This window comes from Salvelinus fontinalis, chromosome 31 (assembly GCF_029448725.1).
Source record: "Salvelinus fontinalis isolate EN_2023a chromosome 31, ASM2944872v1, whole genome shotgun sequence".
In the NCBI taxonomy this organism is placed as follows: domain Eukaryota; kingdom Metazoa; phylum Chordata; class Actinopteri; order Salmoniformes; family Salmonidae; genus Salvelinus; species Salvelinus fontinalis.
This window is the reverse complement of record NC_074695.1, coordinates 23,822,177-23,847,486: the sequence shown is the minus strand read 5'-3', so window position 1 is coordinate 23,847,486 and position 25,310 is coordinate 23,822,177. Positions and strand designations below refer to the sequence as shown.

General features: G+C 41.5%; 2 protein-coding genes and 1 pseudogene across 4 annotated transcripts in view; 1 reads left to right on the top strand and 2 right to left on the bottom strand.

The window, feature by feature from the left end:
- The first annotated feature begins 2,147 nt into the window (after window positions 1-2,147).
- Window positions 2,148-4,142, top strand: LOC129829939 (protein quaking-A-like; annotated as a pseudogene).
- Window positions 4,143-4,226: 84 nt separating this feature from the next.
- On the bottom strand, window positions 4,227-9,350 carry LOC129829878 (microtubule-associated protein RP/EB family member 1-like). Of its 2 annotated transcripts, XM_055891868.1 has the most exons (8): window positions 9,174-9,350; window positions 8,561-8,694; window positions 6,383-6,528; window positions 6,092-6,284; window positions 5,843-5,890; window positions 5,518-5,630; window positions 5,169-5,321; window positions 4,227-5,012 (listed from the first exon to the last, which is right to left on the bottom strand). In XM_055891868.1, exons 2-8 carry the CDS (start codon window positions 8,679-8,681, stop codon window positions 4,956-4,958), a joined length of 831 nt encoding a protein of 276 aa, XP_055747843.1. In that variant the 5' UTR covers window positions 8,682-8,694; window positions 9,174-9,350; the 3' UTR covers window positions 4,227-4,955. The 2 variants fall into 2 exon arrangements, with proteins under 2 accessions (XP_055747843.1, XP_055747844.1); XM_055891869.1 differs by lacking the exon at window positions 5,843-5,890 and having other exon boundaries at window positions 9,174-9,346.
- Window positions 9,351-10,893: 1,543 nt separating this feature from the next.
- Window positions 10,894-25,310, bottom strand: part of LOC129829871 (uncharacterized) — a 31,823-nt gene continuing 17,406 nt past the window's right edge. For both annotated transcript variants that reach the window (XM_055891857.1, XM_055891858.1), the window contains 3 exons: window positions 24,771-24,840; window positions 23,010-23,128; window positions 10,894-22,732 (listed from right to left, as the gene is read on the bottom strand). In XM_055891857.1, the coding sequence (XP_055747832.1) occupies window positions 22,591-22,732; window positions 23,010-23,128; window positions 24,771-24,840 (331 nt within the window). In that variant the 3' untranslated portion in view covers window positions 10,894-22,590. The remainder of the gene's footprint in view (window positions 22,733-23,009; window positions 23,129-24,770; window positions 24,841-25,310) is intronic.

The window sequence follows — 25,310 nt, the reverse complement described above, 5'->3', positions numbered from 1 at the left end:
CTTTACCTGGAATGCTTTTCCAATAGTCTTTAAGGAGTTCCCACATATTCTGAGCACTTGTTGGCTGCTTTTCCTTCACTCTGCGGTCCGACTCATCCCAAACCATCACAATTTGGTTGAGGTCGGGGGATTGTGGAGGCCAGGTCATCTGATGCAGCAATCCATCACTCTCGTTCTTGGTCAAATAGCCCTTACACAGACTGGAGGTGTGTTGGGTCATTGTCCTGTTGGAAAAAAAATGATAGTCCCACTAAGCCCAAACCAGATGAGATGGCATATTGCTGCAGAATGCTGTGGTAGCCATGCTGGTTAATTGTGCCTTGAATTCTAAATAAATCACAGACAATGTCACTAGCAAAGCACCCCCACACCATAACACCTCCTCCTCCATGCTTTACGGTGGGAAATACACATGCAGAGATCATCCGTTCACCCACACCATGTCTCAAAGACACAGGGGTTGGAACCGAACATCTCCAATTTGGACTCCAGACCAAAGGACAGATTTCCACTGGTCTAATGTCCATTGATTGTGTTTCTTGGTCCAAGCAAGTCTCTTCTTCTTATTGGTGTCCTTTAGTAGTGGTTTCTTTGCAGCAATTCGACCATGATAGCCTGATTCACACAGTCTCCTCGAAACAGTTGATGTTGAGATGTGTCTGTTACTTGAACTCTATGAAGCATTTATTTGGGCTGCAATTTCTGAGGCTGGTAACTCTAATGAGCGTATTCTCTCCTCATGAGAGACAGTTTCATCATAGTGCTTGAAGTTTTTTGCGACTGCACTTGAAGAAACTTCCAAAGTTCTTGAAATTTTCCGATTTGACTGACCTTCACGTTTTAAAGTAATGATGGACTGTCGATTCTCTTTGCTTATTTGAGCTGCTCTTGCCACAATATGGACTTGGTCTTTTACCAAATAGGGCTATTTCTTGTATACCCCCCTACCTTGTCACAACACAACTAATTGGCTCAAACACATTAAGAGTGAAAGAAATTCCACAAATTAACTTTTAAGAAGGCACACCTGTTAATTGAAATGCATTCCAGGTGACTACCTCATGAAGCTAGTTGAGAGAATGCCAAGAGTATGCAAAGCTGTTATCAAGGCAAAGGGTGGCTATTTAAAGAACTGGTTGTTCTCCATTTCTGTTATCATGTATTAGGGAAAGGGGGGCTACCTAGTCAATTGTACAACTGGATCCATTCAACAGAAATGTGTCTTCCGCATTTAAGCCAACCTTCTGAATCAGAGAGGTGCGGGGGGCTGCCATAATCGACATCCACGCCTTCAGCACCCAGGGGACAGTGGGTTAACTGCCTTGCTCACGGCCAGAACGACAGATTTTTACAATGTCAGCTCGGGGATTCGATCCAGCAACCTTTCGGTTACTGGCCCAACGCTCTAACCACTAGGCTACCTGCTGCCCTGTTTTTTTTTCACATCTTATGAAACATTACTGTAAAAAAAGAAAATAATTCTAACATTGACAGTGCTCAGCAGCGAGAACCTCTCATTCCAGTAGTTGAGTACACCATCGTGGCTGACAGACAGGTAGCGTCCATTGTGAGCACGGCCCTTAGGACCCCGAGGACCAGCCATGATCCCCAGAGTCTGTCTGTCTTCTTTTTTTGGCTGGGGGCTTGAATGGGTAATACTTCAGCCGGACAATGACCTCACAGTGTGCACCTCACAGACAGAGACACAAAAATTTCAAGGATGCAAACAGTGCACACGTACTACTTAGGAACCTGTAAAACATAGCCTATTAAATGCCACTTATACAGGCACAAATATTGAGTGGTTTGGGTAAGTAGAGTGGTCTGTACTCTAAAAGCATGTAGTTTAGATATTCTTCCTGTATAAACAACACAAAGCTTTTGTTAAAGAGAGTAAGAATTTAAATGTGTTTACATGTTTTTCACATACCAGAGTTGGTCAACTGACGACAAAACAGCACTCCCATTCAGTGTCTTGTTTTCCTCGCTCACCCAGTCCACACTGCCATCACAGTTGGTGTCCACCTTCATAAAGATAACGTCCAGATCCTCATCATCCACATCGCATCCCGAAACTGATCCATATCCAGCCCTGACAGAGAGAATGATACTGGGGTAGACCACTAGTTATGGGGAGGGGGTATATTATGGTCAGATCACTCACCCCCTCCTCCATCCGTGTCAGACTCTCTGAATATGCTTTCGATGTGGCGAAGTTGCTGTTTGATCTGATTCTCCACTCCCCCCTGAGCCTGCATGTCTTTCTCCCCGAGATCACTGTTCTTCCTGAATGCTCCGTCTCCCACCTCAGTCAGGATTAAGTCCACATTTGATATTAAAACCATCATTTTCACTTGAAAATGTCTTCGGAATGGGAGATTAATTAAAAACTGTGAACAAAATGTGGGTGACAAGGTCACAAAAACCAAATTAGAATGGAAACGTTGTCTGTGCCAATAAAAAAAAGAGCACTTTGGGGAGCATACCAGTATGTGGATTTATTTTGTTCTGGATTTACCTGAGCTGTGGTGTGTTTCTGCTTGTCATCAGAGGCGGAGCTGTGAAAGGTTTTGATTACACAGGCAATTTTATTCAATGAATAGTCAAGAGATTCAAAATGTGATTTAGTGATCAAACACATGCATTTACAGTTTAAACCTAAATTGATATTACCGTCTGACCTTCTTCACAGTGCCCCTGTGACAGTCCACAAGCTCACACTGGCCATGGCTTTACACCTTTGACACTGGCTCAAATTCTCACAGAAGAGTAAAGCTCTTTTTGTCTTCATAACATTGTATTCAGTGGTATCTAGAGGAAGTTTTTCTTCTTCAACAACAATTAAACCAAATTTTGACTACAGCAATCAAAATGTGGGGGGATATAAAAAAGTTATTTTCCAAGCTTTTTTCTGTTTATAAAAAAAAAACGTACTCTTGATGGCACAAAGATGACAGTCGGGAGACAGAAAGGAAGGGGAGACAGAGAAGTCCTTACTATTTGACACAATTGTTACACAAAAAGAAGATAACCAGTTTTCCAAATCTGTTTTGCATCTTGACACACACCGAGAAGCTTCTGGACGAAGAGATGCAGGAAAACATGTCCAACGACCCAGTGAATAGCCTTGTAGACAAACAACCTCTGCAGTTACCCAAGGCCCGGGCCCCATACTGGGCCAAGCAGATGGAAGCAGAAACCGGATGCCAGATCAAAATGCAAGAATGGGGGTCAGTAAAGGACAACAGTATGAATAGAGGCAAACCCGGCATGGAAGATCTAGACCTGTACGTACTGATCAGCGTGAATGACAAGGCAAAACGTGCCCGGGTCAGAATGAGGAAAGCGTTGGAGGTCAGGAAAATCCTGGTGCTTACAGCAGAGGGAAAGAAAACATGAAGATGCCAATGGAGCTGGCGATTCTCAATGGAACATACCAGAATCAAGACACGAATAGGTCCTCCGTCTCACAGTGGCCCCCACAATGCAGGTGCTCCCTATTGCGGACCCCCAGAGACCAGGCAGGGAGCCCCATCAGGAACAGCATCCGGCCCATCCAAAGGGCTGCCCTGTTGCCCAATGATGGCAGCATCAACATCACCCAGAATGACAAGTACACCCTGCTACCAACGTCTCTGCTTGGGTCCCCCATCACACCCAGTGGAGCTGTAGACCTTCATTGTTTTTATGGCCCTTTACTCTGGGCATGTTTACATTTATTTTTAATGATCAGCCAATATCACTATTTCTGTTTTGATTTCTCTAGTTATTCTACCAAGAACCAACTGCCAATAGCAATGCAGAAGTCTGTCAGGACATTTTAATGAATGGAGAAATAAATTGAATTAGAAAAATTTATACATTTGAGTTTTTAATAACATAAAACTTGTCAAAACAAGTTATTTCTTCAACCTAAAAACATTTAATTTCTCCAATCAATACTTAATTTCTAAAGACAAGAGATGCTTATAGAAACCTTATATTGCTCCCAAGTTTAAAACAGACTTCCGAGGTCTAAAGACAGCTCTCAGTTCCTCTGCTAAGAGTGTATAGTTCTGCTCTTATTGTAGACTAGAAGGAAGTATTTCTTCATTGTGGACAGGCAACCATACATCCGGTCTTTGCCTTACATGAGGAAGTAAATTAGAACATAGGTCGGTAGAGATGCTATTCTCTGTAGTGTAAAACTAGCCTACATACAACACACAAACAGAATGAGTCTATAATTTAGCATTTAAGTAAAAAGTACAGTATTTTATTTAAAGGTTATCAATAAAACATTACTGTTTTTACTTCAAAAAAAGTAATGTGATGAATACCTCCCCAGATAAACAGGAAACGAAATACAAATGCTGATCGCCTAAACCACAAATTTGAACTCAAGTATATAATGAATATGCGTAAACATACCATAAAAATTACAATAATTTCCATTGGCAGAGTAAACATATTCATATATTTTTAATAATTAATCATATTTGCAAATATATCAAAATGACCTAGTACAGATTTGTTTAGGTCAATTGGAAATAAGGAATAGAAAGACCTGAACATATTTCAAAAGTAACAGGCCAAAGTTGAAAGGCACAGCAGAGGCCAGAATAAGAACAAGGCAGAAAAGAAACCAGAAAGGAATGGCCCTATTAGAATTTCATCTAGGGTTCTTCTCTGGTGGCTGGATCAGCAGGCTCTCTGAAATGTATTATGGTCCAAAGAACACTTGGACCAACAAAGACTTGGACCAAGGGGGCAGCCAGTGTATGATCCAAAGGCAACTTAATCCACAGTGGCAGTATGTGTGAGTAAGTGCATGTTCATTAGAGCACACGAGTGCGTATGCATGTACATTGCACATGCAAACGTGTGATCACTAACCTCTGTGTGTGTGTGTGTGTGTGTGTGTGTGTGTGTGTGTGAGAGATTGTGGCATGGACTAGAGTTGTGTCCATTTTTCATCAGAACTCTTCTGGTTCTTCTCCTTCAGCATCGGAATCAGGAATAACAAACCCCTCCTGTAAACAGGTAACAATTTTTATTTAAATATTCAAATACAAAGCTACATTAGTTTCCTACTACAGAATCATTGGTTATGAAAAAATTATATGAACACTGAGCCTCTCAGCTGTTTGTGTGTGTCAGAGAGAGTATTCTGGCGAGGTGTCACTCACATCAGTTGCATATAGAACATCCATAATCTTCTGCATAGTTGTATCTGCCTCTCCATCCACTTCTTGGCAGATGACCTCAATGGACCTCAGCTTTCCAAAATAAAAGTCTCTCTCTTTCTCCATGTCCTGGACAGTAGCTTTCAGGGAACTGACCTGAGGTGAGAGCAGCAGAGGGCATACATTAGTGATAGGAGAATGAATGGGCGGGGCTGTCATGACTCATGTTACAACTAAACAAGCTTCAATAAACTATTCAACTAGCACACAAAAAGCCATACAGGAGATTGAGGAAATCTCATCGTCTCATCAAAACAACGTATGTTAGCGGTTACACTCCGAAAGACCATACCTCCTGGGATAGCTCCTCCCTCTCCACGTCCCCTGCTGCTCCGGGCCTACGCAAGGCACTCCCTGCTGACTTGGGCGGGGGTTTGGTCACAGTTGTTGTAGACCTCATGGGAGCTAGATCCAACACAAATCAGTTAGCAAACTAGGAAAGAATAATATAGCTGTGGACTGTGTATGCCCTCAACCTAAGACACACAACTGCACATTAACACCCACTGACTCCAGTGTCTAGCCTTACAGCAATATTCCTTTCCACAGTGACCATGACTGTGATAGCCCACCATAGGTGCCCGTTGGAGATCCGTTTGACCATTAAACCACCTTACCGACTCTCGCAGCTGGTTTGATAACAGGTGGGGAGCTGTGGGGCTGTACTGAAATAGAAATGCATACAGTATGCATTTAAGGGTCCAAGCATCAAAGACACTGGATCAATCTTTTTTGTTCCACCAGCTGACAGAGTAACTTGGATTATAACGTGACTTAGACCCCTCATTGTTGCTTGCAGCTATATTTTCAATTAGGTATTTAGAATACAATCAAAATGTTAGAAATTCTAAATGTGTCTTCCTCACCAGTGCTGGGCTTCCTGGGCTTGGGTGCGACCTGCCCTGGGTTGGGCGTAGGAGCAGTGTCCTGGCCTTGGCGAGCACTGACCGGGTCATAATCCTTCCCATCGTAGTTGGCTTCAAATAATTTCTTGAACCACTGCACAAACTCAAAGTTGTCCTGGAACTTGCCTTTTATCAATTTATCAACAGGAATGATCTGGAAATGTATTAAAAAGTGTCACAATCTCAATGGCTGAAATGTAGGAATAGCCAAAAGTACACTGAGGTAAAAAAAATCAAAAACTAAGCACTCACCTTGTCAACCCCCATCTTCTTAAAACTGGTCTGTAGAAGTTTGAAGTTGTGGAGGAACTCAGTCTCTAGTTTGGCCTGGAATTTAACCTTCTTCAATGGTATGCATCCAGGGAAAAGCATGTCCATGAACTGACAGTAAGCAGCACCTGTGTGAATGTGATAACATAATTCAATTACCAGCTAATTAGGTTTCAACTTCTATAGGCTATTAATACTCTGCTCCTGCAATTACCTTTCTCCAACCCACTGCAAGGTACACTACATGACCAAAAGTATGTGGATACCTGTTCATTGAACAACATCTTCCAAAATCACAGGTATTAATATGGAGCTGGTCCCCCTTGCTGCTATAACAGCATCCACTCATCTGGGAAGGCTTTCCACTAGATGTTGGAACATTGCCTCAGGGACTTGCTTCCATTCAGCCACAAGAGCATAAATGACGTCGGGCACTGATGTTGCGCGATTAGGCCTGGCTCGCAGTCGGTGTCCCAATTAATCCCAAAGGTGTTCAATGGGGTTAAGGTCAGAGCTCTGTGCAGGCCAGTCAAGTTCTTCCACACCGATCTCAACAAACCATTTCTGTATGGACCTTGCTTTGTGCACAGGGGCATTGTCATGCTGAAACAGGAGGGGCTTTCCCCAAACTGTTGCCACAAAGTTGGAAGCACAGAATCGTCTAGAATGTAATTTTATGATTTCCCTTCACTGGAACTAAGGGGCCTTGCCCAAACCATGAAAAACAGCCACAGACCATTATTCCTCCTCCACCAAACTTTAACAGTTGGCACCATGTAGTCGGGCAGGTAGCATTCTCCTGACATCCACTAAACCCAGATTCATCCATCGGACTGCCAGATGGTGAAGTGTGATTAATCACTCCAGAGAACGCGTTTCAACTGCTCCAGAGTCCAATGGTGGTGAGCTTTACACCACTCCAGCCAACACTTGGCATTGCGAATGGTGATCTTAGGCTTGTGTGCCTTTGCTCGGCCATGGAAACCCATTTCACGAATCTCCCGACAAACAGTTATTGTGCTGATGTTGCTTCCAGGGGCAGTTTGGAACTCTAGTGAGTGTTGCAACCGAGGACAGACACATTGAAAGTCACTGAGCTCTTCAGCAAGGCCATTCTACTGCCAATGTTTGTCTATGGAGATTGCATGGCGGTGTGGTTGATTTTATACACCTGTCAGCAATGGGTGTGGCTGAAATAGCACTAATTTGAAGGGGTGTCCACATACTCTATATATACGAAAGGATCTAGATTAGCAAAAGGGACTACATTCCCTGTGACGGCCCAAGCTACTGTGGGGAGTACAATTTCCCTAGATGGTGAGTAGTTTCTAAAATGGTGGTAGATGTAAATATAGGCCTATACATATAAAGGGGTTTTGCACGGGAGGTTGATGAGGAGAGGCCAGCTAATTATGGCTGGAATGGAGTGGTATCAAATACATGGAAACCATGTGTTTGATACCATTCCAGCCATTACTATGAACCCGTCCTCCCCAATTAAGGTGACACCAGCCACCTGTGGCCGATGGTGGTGTAGTTAGCCGCCTCAAACTTCCAGCGCATAGTTAGCGGCCGAGCAGAGGGTGCATTGATGATACGGTACCACTACTTTCAACCAACCTTCATCTGGCGATACTGTCTTTGTTCTCGATTCTGAGGGCACCTGTGTCAAACTTCAGTTTCCCGTTGCAGGTGGAACTTTAAAAAAAATTGAATACTCAGAAAGATTTAGGCCATTTCTCACTCGATAGAAAAATTGGATTATCGCATGTGTGCAAATCTTTGTTTGGGTCAAGTGCTGTCATCTTGTTCGACATGTGGCCACCACTGCTTTGCTTAGAAATTACAAGCTCCTGCAATGATGATGGGAAATACGAGATGTCTGGTCGCTATGTCGGCTTTTAACTTCACATATAGCAAAAATACGATTTATACATTTTCTGAATATTCCGTTTTTCGGAGTTCCACCTGCAATTGAAAACATGAATGTATAAAGCACAGATGCCTTCAGAATCTAAAACAAATTTAGTATCTCCAAGTAAACGGTTGATCGAAAATAACTGTACCACACTTTGAATGAGCCATCGGATCAACAGCCATCACAAGTTAGTTAGCCAAGCCAACGTACTTCTGGTTTGACCCAGACGTCATCTTACTGACCTGAGCACAACTGCTCAATCTTGGAGTAGTTCATCTGTACAGACTCGTTGATCCAAGAAAGCATATCATGGCGACTAAGGTTGTCGCCGGTCACAGATGTAGAGTAAACGTTCACAGCCATCTTCTAACCTTAACTTGGTAAGGGAAGACATGAGAATAATGTTAGGAAGGAGACAGACATCTAACTTGCCTATTTTACATTACCTATAAACCCGTTACATTTGAGCTAGTTAGCTAAGACACGCACAACTATTTATGGTTAACATTAGCTAGCTAGTCAAAGCTTTGGCTAACGTTGCGCCCTGCTAAATTATCGGGTTAGCTAAACTAGCTATCGTTATATTAAACGAGTTGGCCATCGTTGACAGTGAACTAAGTACGAGCTAACATTAGTTATAGCTATTATGTTAACGTTATACCGCTAACGTTGGTATAAAAACAAATCGAGTTTCGTTTTAGCTAATACTTAGCTAATCCGGAACTGTTAGCTACCGATACAACAGCTAGCTAGCTATCAAACACACCCATCATTCAACGACATCATCGCTAACGTTAGCTATCTAGCTAATTTTACTGACAATGAACAATTTAAGACACATGCTTTTGAACTTACATTGTCTTAATTTTCCACCAGTTAAATCAAATTACTCAAATACAAAAAGGTTAAAACTTGTAGATACTTTCTCGCCGTTCACCGGCGGCTTATTTCGTTAGTGTCTTGGCTCTTGCACAGTTGTGATGTAGCTAGCTAGCCTGAATGACCTGAACATTGGAATATCTCAAATTGAACACCTCGCGTCCTCGTCTCCTTCTCAAAACCCATTGGATGAGAAGGTCAGAGGGGCGGGGCCTCTGGCTTTCTCATCCAATGAGTTTCGGAGAGCCGAGAGAGGACGCGAGGAGGCTACAAATGAGATCTTCCCCACGAACTCGTCTTCTTCTTTAAAATGTATTAAGGGATCGCAACCATAGACTGTAAAAAAAAAGATCGCAACTAACTGAAAGGCACATACACTGCCACCTATGGTACAGGAGTGTGAAACCGGTCACGGCCTATATATGCACCACAGATGAAACAATGAGCCAGATATTTTGCCTGCTTTATACATGTGAAGCATCTGATAGGTGTTTTATTCACTACCAAATATGGTGATGAGAGGAAGCCCAGTGGCGGGTAGTGGGAGAAAATGGAGCGAGATGGATTTTAGCCGACATTACGAACATTTTCTCATCGATGAAACATTTGATCTCCATACAGTTTTCTGTTTCCAAAACTAGAATCTGTAACAAACAGTGGACTGCGTTTTGTTGACTTTACCATTTGCCGAAGTTTATAAAAATTGCGTTGTTTAGAAGGAGCGCAAGGGCGAATTGAGTTCATGCACACGCGCACTTCAGAGTAGGCGTTCCCTAACGGAAATATGCAAATAAATGCTAGAATATATGCAAATAAATGCTGAATAGCATCTCACTAGCTCGTGCCTGGCTTTGCCCACCTCCTCGCTTGTTCTGCCCTCTAATTCATGTGCTCCAATTGGAAAGGACAGGCTCTGGTCTATCTTGAGTTAGTTATACAAATATTTGCCTATACTACTACAGGTAACTACCAAAATAACGGAAAGATCAATAGTGTCTTAATAGGTCATTTGGCCACCACGAGCTGCAAGAAAAGTGTCAGGAACTCTATTGGAGGGTTGTGACACCATTCTTCCACAAAAAACTCCATCATTTGGTGTTTTGTTAACGGTGGTGGAAAACTGTTTCAGGCGTTGTACCAGAAACTCCCCTAAATGTTCAATTGGGTTGACACCTGATAAAATAATTTATATGCTTAAAGATAATGATTAAATAATTCAACTCTGACACCATATAATTGTATTAGAATCATAAAACTATAATCTGATGTGTGTAGTTTTAGTCAGAATTAGAACAAGGACCTTTAGTTCCTTTTTAGTATGTAAGCAGGGTGCAAGTGGGAAACAAATGATAAGAGGAGCTATCAACAGACAAGTTGTAATACTGTGTTCCTTACAGGACATGCTGTCTCCACCAGTGGAGGGGAGAAACTGTTAGGCTTGCAGAAAATTATGAAACATGTTGCAGATTAAACAATGTATCTGTGTAGTGGAAACACACTGACTGTCTGAGCAAGGCGTAGTTTAAGATTTGAACTTGTTTGTGTGTGTTATAAAGACTGTTTGCATTCTTGACTTTAGAACGTTCTCGTGAATAAACTGTACTAACCTTTTGCATAAGCTGAGTCTTTGCCTAATGTAAAAGGTTGCGTCAATCAAATCTGGTATCAGGATCAAATGTGATTCAGAGTCACCAAATATACTTTAATTATATTTATTTAACACAAGTGATAAATGGTAAATGCAATTTTCGTATATACGGGTTCACTGTATCACCACGCAGGGTAAAGCAGAGAACTGACTGAAATAGTACAGACTTCTTCTTTTATACTGTGACAGAGGTAGTTCCAACTTTAGAGTTGGCCAGTCACAGTAGAGGCTTAGCGTGGTTTAAACTTGCTAGCCTATCGGTGGTGCCCAGACACAGCACTCAGGATTCAAATGTCCGGAATGGTGTTTGTGAAGATTGAGCTGATTTGTTGGTTTCTACACATTCCTCAGTTCCTGTTATCTTGTTATTCAGCATTTTTCCATCGTCTCAACCTTGTGGTTTGCAGTCGACACCCTAGATTAACAACAGCTTTTCTGCAGTCACGCTATGTTTTGTGATTAACATGTCCTTTTTCTATAAGGTATATATTTATGTTAAAAGAAAACAAAACCATCCTTCACAATCCCCCTTTTTACACCGCTCGCGGGTGTAAAAACTAAGAAAAAGATACCATCTCGTTCAATGATCGAGACACACATACCAGGTTGTAGTTAAACCCAGGGAACTTTAAACCCTTAAAGACCATTCAGAACACAGCTCTTTTTTATTGGTGTTTTTATGATTCCCCCTTTTGACACCCGCAAGGGTGTCACTCACCAAAAACAACATTATTGATATTAGAAAACACAGAGTATATTTGTAGAAAACATTAAAACCATCTGGTCCTCCCTACTACACCTATCTTGTACCAGGTGGGCTCCTTGCCACCCAGGATCTTTAAACCTTCACATAAGGGAGGACAAGTTCTTACATGTATGTTAGTTACATTAAGCTACTGATGATCAACTTTTTCATTCCACATCCTTACCCACAGCGAACCAAGGATCATCCTCAGTCAGCCCCATTTTTCTCCGGAAGTTAGACTCAGTGTCAGCGTCCCCTTCCAGAGCCTCAAGCAATGGCATCATACCTGAAGCCCGCGCCACATCTGTAATAGATTTCTTCAAACAGGGTATGATGCAAGCGGCACAGCACATCAACATAAGGAATACAACAATGAGGTTCAGAAATCCAGTAACCATCAATGCAGTGTACTTACCGAACCAGCCACCCAACCAGGAGAACAGTCCCCCCTCCTCCACTCCAGCCAAGCCCTTCATTTCCACAGATAGTTTATCTAGACCACTTAGAGCTTTTGAAATGCTTCCATCAGGGCTGGTGTTATTAGGGATGAAAGTACAGCATTGTTCCCCAAACATTTTACAGACCCCTCCCTGACTGTCAAGGAGCATGTCCAAAGCTAGCCTATTCTGCCTGGCAGTTCTAGAGGTAGCCTCCAATTGTTCAGCCATACCTGTGAGTGCAGTGTGGGTGTAATTAACAAAACGTTGCTGATTGTAATAGATATAATTGATCCAGGCAGTTTGTTTAGCATCAACAATGGCTGGGCCAATAATGGGCAATAAGTAGCACAGGCCATCATTCCGGTTTAGTGCCTGGAATTCGTGCCTAGAGCAAAAGGGTGTGTTGCCAGAACAGGTCTAGCATGCCCACAGATAACACAGTCTTTTCTGTTGAGTGTTTTAGCTGTATACCTCATATAGGCTAACCACATATTTTCCCTCCCCTCATAACCAGTTTCAGTGCCTAATTGGTCACTGTCTGTGATATCCTTAACATTTATTACCTGCACCGGGTTCAATATTTTAGTTGGTGGATTTAGAGTTGCACCTGGAGTGGTGGAGTAGTTCGACTGTCCCTGTCCAGTGGGAGCTGGTGGTGGTTTTGGCAGCACGGTTATGGTGAACATTCCCATCGTATCTGCCCCGTTTCTTTCCAATCCCAGGGTATAGGTACCTGCATCGGAGAGCTTAACAGCCTTAATGGTTAGTAGGATTTCATCACCTTTACAAACATCAGACTGCCCCTCACCCCTTCCCCAGATAATGGAAAACCTGTCTACTTTTGTCGGGTCCCTAATGCTGTACGGGTAACCCCTCCTCCATTCCCAATAAGGACCCGTATTTGTAATCATGTAATCCCAATAAGCACACCCATGCCCATTACACAGGTACACTGGCACCCTCCTATTCACAGGTGTTAAAACCAAACATTTTGGATCAATTCTCCTGGTTCCACAAATATCTCAATTTCTTCCCTGCTTATCCAGATTAAGTGATCCTTCATGCTTGGTTAATACAAAATCCTCATCGTCTAAACTATGGGTCAGGTTACCCTCTTTAGCCTTCTCGGGGGCTCATGGTATATCAGGAATATGGCTCCCACAATCAGACAGCTCAGAACAACCAGTACTCCTGTAAAGCCCCACCCTCTCCCAGAGAACACATCATCAGCCAGAGGCCAAGCCACACTTTCACTTCTATGAACGCTCACAGCGGGGAAAGGTCGGGTATAAGGGAATCTTCAGTAGAGAGTTGGCCCCCAGTACCCTGTTGGTTCTGCTCCTACCCTTGTGATTGTTTGACAGTGTCAGTGTGTCTTACCCTCCTACAATGTGTGATATGCCCCCAGGTAGCTCTTTCAGCTATTCTCACCGCAAAGGCTGTCACCAGGAATACTTGGTATGGCCCCTCCCAACGGGGCTGCATTCCACCTATTCTCCTCATGGACTGGATTGCATGAATCACCTTCTCCTGTAATTCACCTGTAGTGCATAAAATCTTGGACATACAGGCTTGGTTAACAAACAATTTCTCATTTATTCTATCTGATTATATCTTCTTCTTTGCCTACTTGTTCTGGTCCCTAACTCTGTCATTCTATTTGTTCTATCTGATTAGCTAGAATGTCCTCCATTATTATCCTAGTAAACCAACTCTAGGGATAATATCTTGACCTAATATTTCAGTTACCATACTCGTGTCCGCCAAGTAAGTTGGGAACGCTATATATATATATATATTTGTATTTATTATTAACTAATAGGCCACACCACAAAGTGCCCTATTCCATCCCCCTTTTGATACATGGCTCCGCCCTTGTATCAATACTCTTTCAAGTTTCTTATCTACTTTAAGAGTTATCTGTGCTGCTTTGTATGGTCTCCTTTTTTATTTCACAGGCCCTAGTCAATGCTACTATTTCAGCCTGTTGTGCTAAACTTTCTCCTCTCTGCTCTCAAACCTTCAAGGTCTCAGCAGTGCGGGGAGGGCCCCTCTGTCTGCCCTTTCCCCTATTTGTCTGTAGCTCTGTCTCATATCAGTCAGTAACAACTATGTGTTGTTTCCAAACATTAACTAAGTGTCTCACTATTTGGCTTTATCTGAACTCATGGAATTAAAAAAATGTCTATGGTGGCAATTTCTAAAGTCCTTACATTGGTTAAATAAGGTTATCTCGATCCTATCAATAATCCTGAATCACCACAGATGTCATATATCCTTGTCATCCACTACCATCCATCTACCACTTAAACACAAATCTCCACTTGAATTGATAAAGCCAAAATACTGTTAAACATGTTTTCTGTACTAATGAAATCTCTCCTTCGGGAGTCCACTGTATTTTATCTAACAATAACCTGGGTTAATCTTAAATCAGTCTCATCTATAATTTAATATATATTGCATAGTATGGGATCCATTATCTACCGTAATTTACCATCCCTAAGAACTGCAACATTTCTCTTTTCATACTTAAATTCAATGCTTATAAAATCACTATGTTCCTACCTTCATCTTTTTTACCTGCCCTGTTGGTTTAAAATATGTCCTAAATACTTAACATGAGTCTACCTTTTTTGTTGTTGACGTATCCTAACAAATTTTCTCACCGTATTCATCTAAGAAAATATAATACACTATAATATTAATTTCACCGCCTTGATGTATCAAATTACCTTAAACTCAGTATTACCAATGACCTTAGATTCTCCATCCAAATGGCTCTCCAATGAGGCTGATCAGACCACAACAGAAAGTTATGATAGAAGTCATAAGTCATACCACCACTTCAAAGAAGTGTTCCTTACTACATTAAACATATATATTTTTTAAGTCAAACATTTTCTGCATGTTTTATCCAGGTTTCCAGAACCTTCCTTTATCAAAAGAAATCCTGTATTTAATTTCAACTCAGAAAAAAAAACTTCTAATATTCCAAATGTGAGTGTATCCCTTTATGATATCTTGTCACTGGGAAACATGAAAATCCCCTCAAACCCCATTAGACACACACAACTGTGATTAATGATGCACTGTCCCTTTAAAATAAAAACTACTCAAACTGCAATCCCCTTTACCGATTTCACCTGGTTCCACGTACTGGAAACAGATTATAATGTTAGAATCCATGAACTTTCCTGCTCAAATTCACTGGTGTTAACTAAACAATCAAACCAATAATCAATAACCATCAGAATACATTATCACAATGTTTCAATACTCACACCTAAATCACTTTCAGCTTAACATATTCTATTTTTCTTTCGTTATGTTGGGCAAAAATATACCCCTCTGCCAACAACGTTTTTCTCTTACCTCTTATCGTAAGATTAAAACCAGACTTTACTACTTTCTCCTTCCACTTATCACTTATTAAATGTCCAAGACTTTAACAATAACACATACCGCTAAATTTATAACATGTCAGTCAAGTCATAAGAATAATAACATTCCGATGGGCATAACTCTATCGTAATTGTCTCTTCGTTATTATTTAGAATTGATTAGTCTTTCAATTTAACCTAAACAAGCTATTAAAACGTTCAGTTTATATCCTAAACAAACACTAACTAACCGTATCTCTCCCTCTTGTTTCCACTCGGAACTGGATTTATATGTTTTACGTTTCAGAGTCTCCAGTATTCTACCGGGCTCCCCGTCGACTGGGAGACCAGTGGGCGCGGCAATGCTGCCCTCCTCTATATTGTTTTTCTCCTCTCTTCTTCCATTCCTTTCCATCTTTTCCACCATTTATCTCCAATGTAGATTTCAGAGTCTTTAAAACTTTCTCAACATTTTGGTGCTCCATGATAGGGTTTTTATTTGTCTCCTGGGGTAAGTTTAAATAGGAATATACTTTTGAGGTTTCAAATTGGGCTCAACTAATTTTTCTATTATCCTTATTAATATACTTGTCACTCTGAAACAGTAATTATTCAATTGGACACGGGAGAATATGGAAATAACGGCCACACCCGGTGGGGAATGTTCAAATTGTATCGCGTTCCCCGTTTTTATTATGGACCTTTCTCAATACTCATCAATCAAGTTAGAAAGTCCATTCCCACAATACCCAATGTTAAATTCAACGTTGCGGTTAAATATACGGATTTAGTCATTTTTGTCAAATGTTTGAATATACAGGTTTAGTAATTTTATCAAATGTTCTAATAGATTAGTACAGTTCAAATCAGGATATGCGTTTACATAGGGATATACATTCACACTGTTACTCTCTTTAATTAAAAATTCCTCAGCTATAGTACTTATTACTAAATGGAAAGCAGATCCCTAATATAAGAAATTCTTTCAACTGTGTATTAATCCCAGTCGCACATAATAGGGAGTGTATACATTCAGGGCCAATCTTAACGTACTTTACTGTATCACTTTTCTCGTATTTCATGCACACCTCCTCAATATTCAATGATATAACTCTGTTACGGACATCTCATCCGTAGGTCCGCGACCTTTAAAAATCATTCTCACCGATACCAGCTCCAACTGAAATATCTAATGTACTGCAGTCACTTGGCAGTTTCAGTTAATACAACGTAGACATCTCATCTGAAGGTCCCTGACCTCATTCAAACTGATACCAGCTCCTACTGAAATATCAAGTGTACTTCATTCATACGATTTGAGCGTCTCTAAATCTTCATTCACACCAGTAAGCTTCAACTTACACCATACGAACTCGGCATCTCACCTTAATACACTTCATTCACTGTTGTATTAATCCCCACCCTCACTCATGCTTTTGGACATATAGCCCATTGGGCATCTCACCCTTATTCATACACGCTTGGCATCTCACCCAGTACATCACATTTGTTCGTTATATCATAGAATACCTGGCCAGTCAAAATTGCATTCACCACTATGTATTCCTTATGATTTTTACCAATATAAACGAATAAAATTTGGTTACTTACATCAAACGGGTATCTCACAAAATAAATTTGGATAATGCCAATGTGCAGATCTTTAGTTATTTACAGTAGGTATCTGCTTACCTTCTTTTTTTTAGTTGACCGGTCTTTTTTGTGAGAAACACCGTTCGACAACAGTAATGGTCAATTTGGCTGGCCCGCCAATGTCCAGCGAAGTCCTTTACCAGATCACGTCGTCGGGGTCACCATGTAAAAGGTTGCGTCAATCAAATCTAGTATCAGGATCAAATGTGATTCAGAGTCACCGAATATACTTTAATTATATTTATTTAACACAAGTGATAAATGGTAAATGCAATTTTCGTATATACGGGTTCACTGTATCACCACGCAGGGTAAAGGAGAGAACTGATTGAAATAGTACAGACATCTTCTTTTATACTGTGACAGAGGTAGTTCCAACTTTAGAGTTGGCCAGTCACAGTAGAGGCTTAGCGTGGTTTAAACTTGCTAGCCTATCGGTGGTGCCCAGACACAGCACTCAGGATTCAAATGTCCGGAATGGTGTTTGTGAAGATTGAGCTGATTTGTTGGTTTCTACACATGCCTCAGTTCCTGTTTTCTTGTTATTCAGCATTTTTCCATCTTGTCTCAACCTTGTGGTTTGCACAGTCGACACCCTAGATTAACAACAGCTTTTCTGCAGTCACGCTATGTTTTGTGATTAACATGTCCTTTTCTATAAGGCATATATTTATGTTAAAAGAGAACAAAACCATCCTTCACACTAATTATTATTAAACCCATGGTCTTACAAACCTCGGGGATTGGTCAAAGCTATTGATTGTTAGTTATCATTGTGATTGAAAATTCTCGGAACACACCTGGGAACACACCATGGCAAATCGTGTTACATCGGCAAGTTGAGCAGTCTTCGTCACTGGAGCTCCTGCCAAATGTGTGGGAACAATCACACCTCTTTCAAAAGTCACAGATCTCTTGTTCTAGCCTGGTAAACAAAATAATGGGCACACATTTTTTTTTTAAATGACCCTAACCATGATGGGAAGTTAATTCCACACCTGTGTGCAAGCACCTGCTTTCAATATACTTTGTATCCCTCATTTACTCAAGTGTTTCCTTTATTTGGGCAGTTACCTGTATATTATATTTATTTTACCTTTATTTAACTAGGCAAGTAAGTTAAGAACAAATTCTTATTTTACAATGATAGCCTACCCCGTCCAAACCCTCCCCTAACCCGGACGACGCTGGGCCAATTGTGCGCTGCCTTATGGGACTCCCGATCACGGCCGGTTGTGATACAGCCCGGGATCAAACCAGGGTCTGTAGTCACACATCTAGCACAGATGCAGTGCCTTAGACCGCTGCGCCACTCGGAAGTCAAACTCTTAGCTACCGAACCCAGCATTTCTAATAAAATAAATTAAATCAAGGTTTATTTGTCACGTGCGCCGAATACAACAGGTGTCGACCTTACAGTGAACTGCTTACTTACAGGCTCCAACCAATAGTGCAAAAAAAGGTATTAAGGTGAACAATAGGTAGGTAAATAAATAAAACAGTAAAAATACAGGCTATATACAGTAGCGAGGCTACATACAGACACTGGTTAGTCTGGCTGATTGAGGTAGTATGTACATGTAGATATGTTTAAAGTGACTATGCATATATGATGAACAGAGAGTAGCAGTAGCGTAAAATAGGGGTTGGTGGGTGGGACACAATGCAGATAGCCCGGTTAGCCAATGTGCGGGAGTAATTGTTGGTCGGCCCAATTGAGGTAGTATGTACATGAATGTATAGTTAAAGTGACTATGCATATATGATAAACAGAGAGTAGCAGCAGTGTAAAAAGAGGGGTTGGGGGAGGGGGGGGGGGGCACAATTCAAATTGTCCGGGTAGCCATTTGAATACCTGTTCAGGAGTCTTATGGCTTGGGGGTAAAAACTGTTGAGAGGCCTTTTTGTCCTAGACTTGGCACTCTGGTACCGCTTGCCATGCGGTAGTAGAGAGAACAGTCTATGGCTGGGGTCTTTGACAATTTTTAGGGTCTTCCTCTGACACTGCCTGGTGTAGAGGTCCTGGATGGCAGGCAGCTTAGCTCCAGTGATGTACTGGGCCGTACGCACTACCCTCTGTAGTGCCTTGCGGTCAGAGGCCGAGCAATTGCCGTACCAGGCAGTGATGCAACCAGTCAGGATGCTCTCGATGTTGCAGCTGTAGAATCTTTTGAGGATCTCAGGACCCATGCCAAATCTTTTTAGTTTCCTGAGGGAGAATAGGCTTTGTCGTGCCCTCTTCACGACTGTCTTGGTGTGTTTGGACCATTCTAGTTTGTTGTTGATGTGGACACCAAGGAACTTGAAGCTCTCAACCTGCTCCACTACAGCCCCGTCGATGAGAATGGGGGCGTGCTCAGTCCTCCTTTTCCTGTAGTCCACAATCATCTCCTTAGTCTTGGTTACGTTGAGGGATAGGTTGTTATTCTGGCACCACCTGTCCAGGTCTCTGACCTCCTCCCTATAGGCGGTCTTGTCGTTGTCGGTGATCAGGCCTACCACTGTTGTGTCGTCTGCAAACTTAATGATAGTGTCGGAGTCGTGCCTGGTCATGCAGTCGTGGGTGAACAGGGAGTACAGGAGGGGACTGAGCACGCACCCCTGGGGAGCTCCAGTGTGGCGCTCCCTACAAACCTCACTAACTCCCCCCCCACCCCTGGCCCTATCAAACAAACTCTCCCTTCATACATCATTCAGTTCACAATAGACTAATAATACATGATCAACCGTTTCCTCTACCATACACCCATCACATATTCCTGTATCATGTCAATTTCGAAGAATTCAATCCCATATGCCCTAATCTCATTCTACTCAAGATAACTTCCTCCCTTCTGTTCCCATTACATGGCACTTGGTTACCGCCCATACAGCTTTCCTTGTACTATAAAAATGTATCCCCTTAGAACTTGCATCCTATTGCCTCTGCCAGCAATCCAACCCAGTCTTTCAGATCAATGTTTTAACCTCTCCTCTACCAAACTGCACCTGCATATCCACTTTATTCATTTACATTGCTTTCTTTGCAATTATACAGTATCTACTATATCATTTACATTGACTCCTGTATGAGCAGGAATCCAACAAAACCTCTGTACCATTTCTTTGTAATTCTAACAAAATCGTAATTACTTCAAACCATAAATCCTCTCACTCTGATTTTCCAGATAATAAACTACACAAAACTGATGCAGAATCCATACACATTTATACTCTTCTTGGTTGCACATCCTCTATCCATCTCAATCCAACAATTATTGCGACCATTTCCGTTGAATATACCGATCTATTATTTGTTAATATCTTGCATAGATAAACATTGAACTCAGGAATAAATACACCTGTTCCTGTAGTCACGTCAATGGGATCCTTCAAACCATCTGTGTACACTGCCAAACAAGAATACAACGTATTACTAATATATTGATCCACTATTATTCTTACATGATCTTCTTCACACCACTGTTTCATTTCTTTGCTCAGGTTAAGATTAATATATGGCCTTGTATAAAACCACAATAACACATTTCACCTACAGGCTTGGAGTGTACACAATAGGCTATGGTCCCAGAGACCACCTATAAGCTTTAAGCGCACACACACTATAATATAAAATCAATAAATTAACCGACTGACAACAAGGACAAAGTACAAATAATACAATTTGGGAAGTTTATTTCTAATCTCTAACACGACTGTAAACGTGGGACAAAAGCTTTACATGGGGCTATGAGACTGACAACTATACATTAAACTAGTCTGTGGACAAGTAGACATGTTTTATACAACCTGACCAATATTATATCAATATTAAACATACCATGCAAGAAAATAAGAAAACAATTGCATAATATAGCACCAACAGGAGTCTAGTGAAGACCCTAATAACATAACATTTGAGGTATTGGTATAAAAGTATTATTAAAACACAGTACACAGAACGATATTGTTCATTCCTTTTGTTTCATTTAAAAAAACGAATTAATAAGGCCAGCATCTTACGTACGCAAATCACAGTCCAGACGGTGTGCAACTGATGGTGCTTATTAAAAACAGAAATGGTAAGAAAAAACACATTTGGTATCGAGTATGTGTTCGCTCTCTGAGTTAAGAGAAGTTTGATGTCATTCACCACACTGACACACAGCATGAGAGGAAGGTATGGATGCTGGAGGGGAACAAGGATCCAAAACTAAACTGATAATGAGTTAAGAATCTCAATAACCCCAAATGACAAACAGTACTTATGATTTCAGAATGTAGAGTAACTTCAAGTTGTTCTATGAAAGATGGTTGTGTTGTGGTATATTTCAACAAACTTGTTGAGAGAGGTGAACAGAACACTGGAGTTAAAACATCACTTCAACTTAACACACCGTCAAACACAGGCATGAAACCGAAGTGGGTATTTTATGACTAGGCCCTCCATGTGACCTTCATCAACACCCTAAGAACATACAAGGGAATTTTAAAATAGTTGCTTTCACAAACTTACACGCTGCCTGTCTGATTTACTGAAAGGATTACGTGACAACGTTTATGATGTATTCCTTTCGTCAGAGCTTTGTCCAGCTCCCTTTGAAATAATAAAGAATTAATAATAATTACAGGAGAAAAATAGTTCTACACGTGTTGTTCCTGGGTTTTAAACAATTGTTTAGTAGGCACTTGCAATAAAAAACGGTCCTCTGCCCATTGCTCCAAGAGAGGGAGAATGTACACAGCTTACTATTTAAATCAAAGCTGCTAGGACTGGCTTTCAGCAACTTTTTCTTTGAAGAAAATAAGCATGCAGGTATATATAGTATCCACATGCTTGACTATATCACTCAAATTAAAGTCTATAAATGGCAAGTGAAACAATGTAAGTCAAAATGTGTGTCCTGTGACCAACTCTATCATTAAAAACCTAAACATACTCTAGCACCACAGAGAGAGTAGCAATGGTGAATATTGGCCAAGTTAAAATACAAAACAAACACTCAAGGCACATTTTCTGCCTTAGTTTGAATATGAATTTCAGATTTTACATTCTCAGAGGATCTTTTTTTCCAATCAAGTAACAAAACATTAGAAGGTTCAGTCATATTTACAAGTGAATATGATTTTATGACTATTTATAAAATTTTATGAAATACAGAAAACTGCAGATTTAAGACACAGATCAGTATTGAGGTAGATAGTGGGCAGGGTTTGAGGTCTGACCTCACCATCATTGACAAACGTGAACTACTCCAGACAAACCAAAATAACCAAAAAGTGTCAGTGCATTCTGGGAATACTGTGATTATATGACCACACTGCATTGAAACAGCTGCTCATTAACTGAAAACAAATAAAACAGACAATACAGACAGTGGTACAAAAAGACTAATATGATTGAGGTCAGTCTGATAAACACAAGAATTTCATTTGCTGAAAAGCAGGGCAGGATAAGTATACTGTTTTTATCCTCCCCTCCAACAATCAGCCATTTCATGTTGCTGTTGTTGTTGACAGTGCAGCATACAGGAACGTGAGGTTCCTACTCACAGGCAAAGTAGTCCTTGAGTGGCGCGAAGAGGTGCCTGATAACTGGTACACTCCATGATTGGCCCAGTACTTTTTGCCGCTGGCTCCGACCCATGTTGTTGACATCAGTGTAATGCTTGGGAAAGCCAAAGATCCTGCAGGAAGGTCAATCACATAACGTGGAAAATGTTAGAACAATGTCAAAACAACCTGAGGGCAAGTGTATTTGTAGCAGAAATTACAGATTACATTCACTTAACTTCCACACTATAAGACCATTGACTTTGACAAGTGAGAGCTGTATCCATGAACAGTCATGGTATAAGAATAATGGTAACTATAACAACTTAAAACAATGTAATTAGACTGTAATCACTTCTATATTCTATGCTGTCCACCCCTACCCTTTTACTCTCAATAATAAAGGCTTACTTCTCCATCTCTGCGCACCAAAGGGTGTCCTCCTTGCCATTAAAGTCGACAGGTAGGGGCCCCATCTTCCCCCGTCTGATGGAGTTGGACTTGGTGGTGATGGTACGAACTTTGTTATACTATAAGGGAAAGAACAGACAGATAACAATCATATCTTTAACCATGTTTCAAATATGGACATCCCATCTGATGCTAGAAACTCATTCATACATTTGAAAATATACACTGCTCAAAAAAATAAAGGGAACACTTAAACAACACAATGTAACTCCAAGTCAATCACACTTCTGTGAAATCAAACTGTCCACTTAGGAGGCAACACTGATTGACAATAAATTTCACATGCTGTTGTGCAAATGGAATAGACAAAAGGTGGAAATTATAGGCAATTAGCAAGACACCCCCAATAAAGGAGTGGTTCTGCAGGTGGTGACCACAGACCACTTCTCAGTTCCTATGCTTCCTGGCTGATGTTTTGGTCAATTTTGAATGCTGGCGGTGCTTTCACTCTAGTGGTAGCATGAGACGGAGTCTACAACCCACACAAGTGGCTCAGGTAGTGCAGCTCATCCAGGATGGCACATCAATGCGAGCTGTGGCAAGAAGGTTTGCTGTGTCTGTCAGCGTAGTGTCCCGAGCATGGAGGCGCTACCAGGAGACAGGCAAGTACATCAGGAGACGTGGAGGAGGCTGTAAAAGGGCAACAACCCAGCAGCAGGACCGCTACCTCCGCCTTTGTGCAAGGAGGAGCACTGCCAGAGCCCTGCAAAATGACCTCCAGCAGGCCACAAATGTGCATGTGTCAGCATATGGTCTCACAAGGGGTCTGAGGATCTCAGCTCGGTACATAATGGCAGTCAGGCTACCTCTGGCGAGCACATGGAGGGCTGTGCGGCCCCACAAAGAAATGCCACCCCACACCATGACTGACCCATCGCCAAACCGGTCATGCTGGAGGATGTTGCAGGCAGCAGAACGTTCTCCACGGCGTCTCCAGACTCTGTCACGTCTGTCACATGTGCTCAGTGTGAACCTGCTTTCATCTGTGAAGAGCACAGGGTGCCAGTGGCGAATTTGCCAATCTTGGTGTTTTCTGGCAAATGCCAAACGTCCTGCACGGTGTTGGGCTGTAAGCACAACCCCCACCTGTGGATGTCGGGCCCTCATACCACCCTCATGGAGTCTGTTTCTGACCGTTTGAGCAGACACATGCACATTTGTGGCCTGCTGGAGGTCATTTTGCAGGGCTCTGGCAGTGCTCCTCCTTGCACAAAGGCGGAGGTAGCGGTCCTGCTGCTGGGTTGTTGCCCTCCTACGGCCTCCTCCACGTCTCCTGATGTACTGGCCTGTCTCCTGGTAGAGTAAAAGCATCGCCAGCATTCAAAAGTGACCAAAACATCAGCCAGGAAGCATAGGAACTGAGAAGTGGTCTGTGGTCACCACCTGCAGAACCACTCCTTTATTGGGGGTGTCTTGCTAATTGCCTATAATTTCCACCTTTTGTCAATTCCATTTGCACAACAGCATGTGAAATTTATTGTCAATCAGTGTTGCTTCCTAAGTGGACAGTTTGATTTCACAGAAGTGTGATTGACTTGGAGTTACATTGTGTTGTTTAAGTGTTCCCTTTATTTTTTGAGCAGTGTACATTAGAATTAATCTGAACTTCAAACTTTTAACTTCAACCTCTCTTGCCAGTGAAGTACTGATGGCGCAACTGAATTATAAAACCATCTAGAAGCAAGAGCGTATTAGTGTTACCTTGGCCGTGCGTCCAAGCTCCAGACAATCCTGCAGGTTCACTTTGTCATCCAGAGAGGTAGCTAGAGGTCTAAGGAGAGAAACACATACAGATGAGTGAACTCTCTGCCAAACCATCTTAAAGATATTTTACTTCATGTAGATGAGTTGAACATAAGAAAAACAACATGATATTGAGAGTACATATGTTAGTGTTATCAGTAGGTGTGTGTGTGTGTAGAAGTATGGGGATGTGTCTGTGTTAGTTGTTTATACAGTTGAAGTCAGAAGTTTACATACACCTTAGCCAAATACATTTAAACTCCGTTTTTCACAATTGCTGACATTTAATCAGGGTAAAAATTCCCTGTCTTAGGTCAGTTAGGATCACCACTTTATTTTAAGAAAGTGAAATGTCAGAATAATAGTAGATTGATTTATTTCATCACATTGCCAGTGGGTCAGAAGTTTACATACACTCAATTAGTATTTGGTAGCATTGCCTTTAAATTGTTTAACCTGGGTCAAACATTTCGGGTAGCCTTCCACAAGCTTCCCACA

Coding starts and splice junctions, on each gene's coding strand:
- LOC129829878 (XM_055891868.1), bottom strand. CDS start 8,681: ATGGCTGTGAACGTTTACTCTACATCTGTGACCGGCGACAACCTTAGT. Junction 6,529..8,560: donor GATTGAGCAGTTGTGCTCAG/GTCAGTAAGATG, acceptor ACATTCACACAG/GTGCTGCTTACTGTCAGTTC. Junction 5,013..5,168: donor ATGTTCTATATGCAACTGAT/GTGAGTGACACC, acceptor ACCTGTTTACAG/GAGGGGTTTGTTATTCCTGA.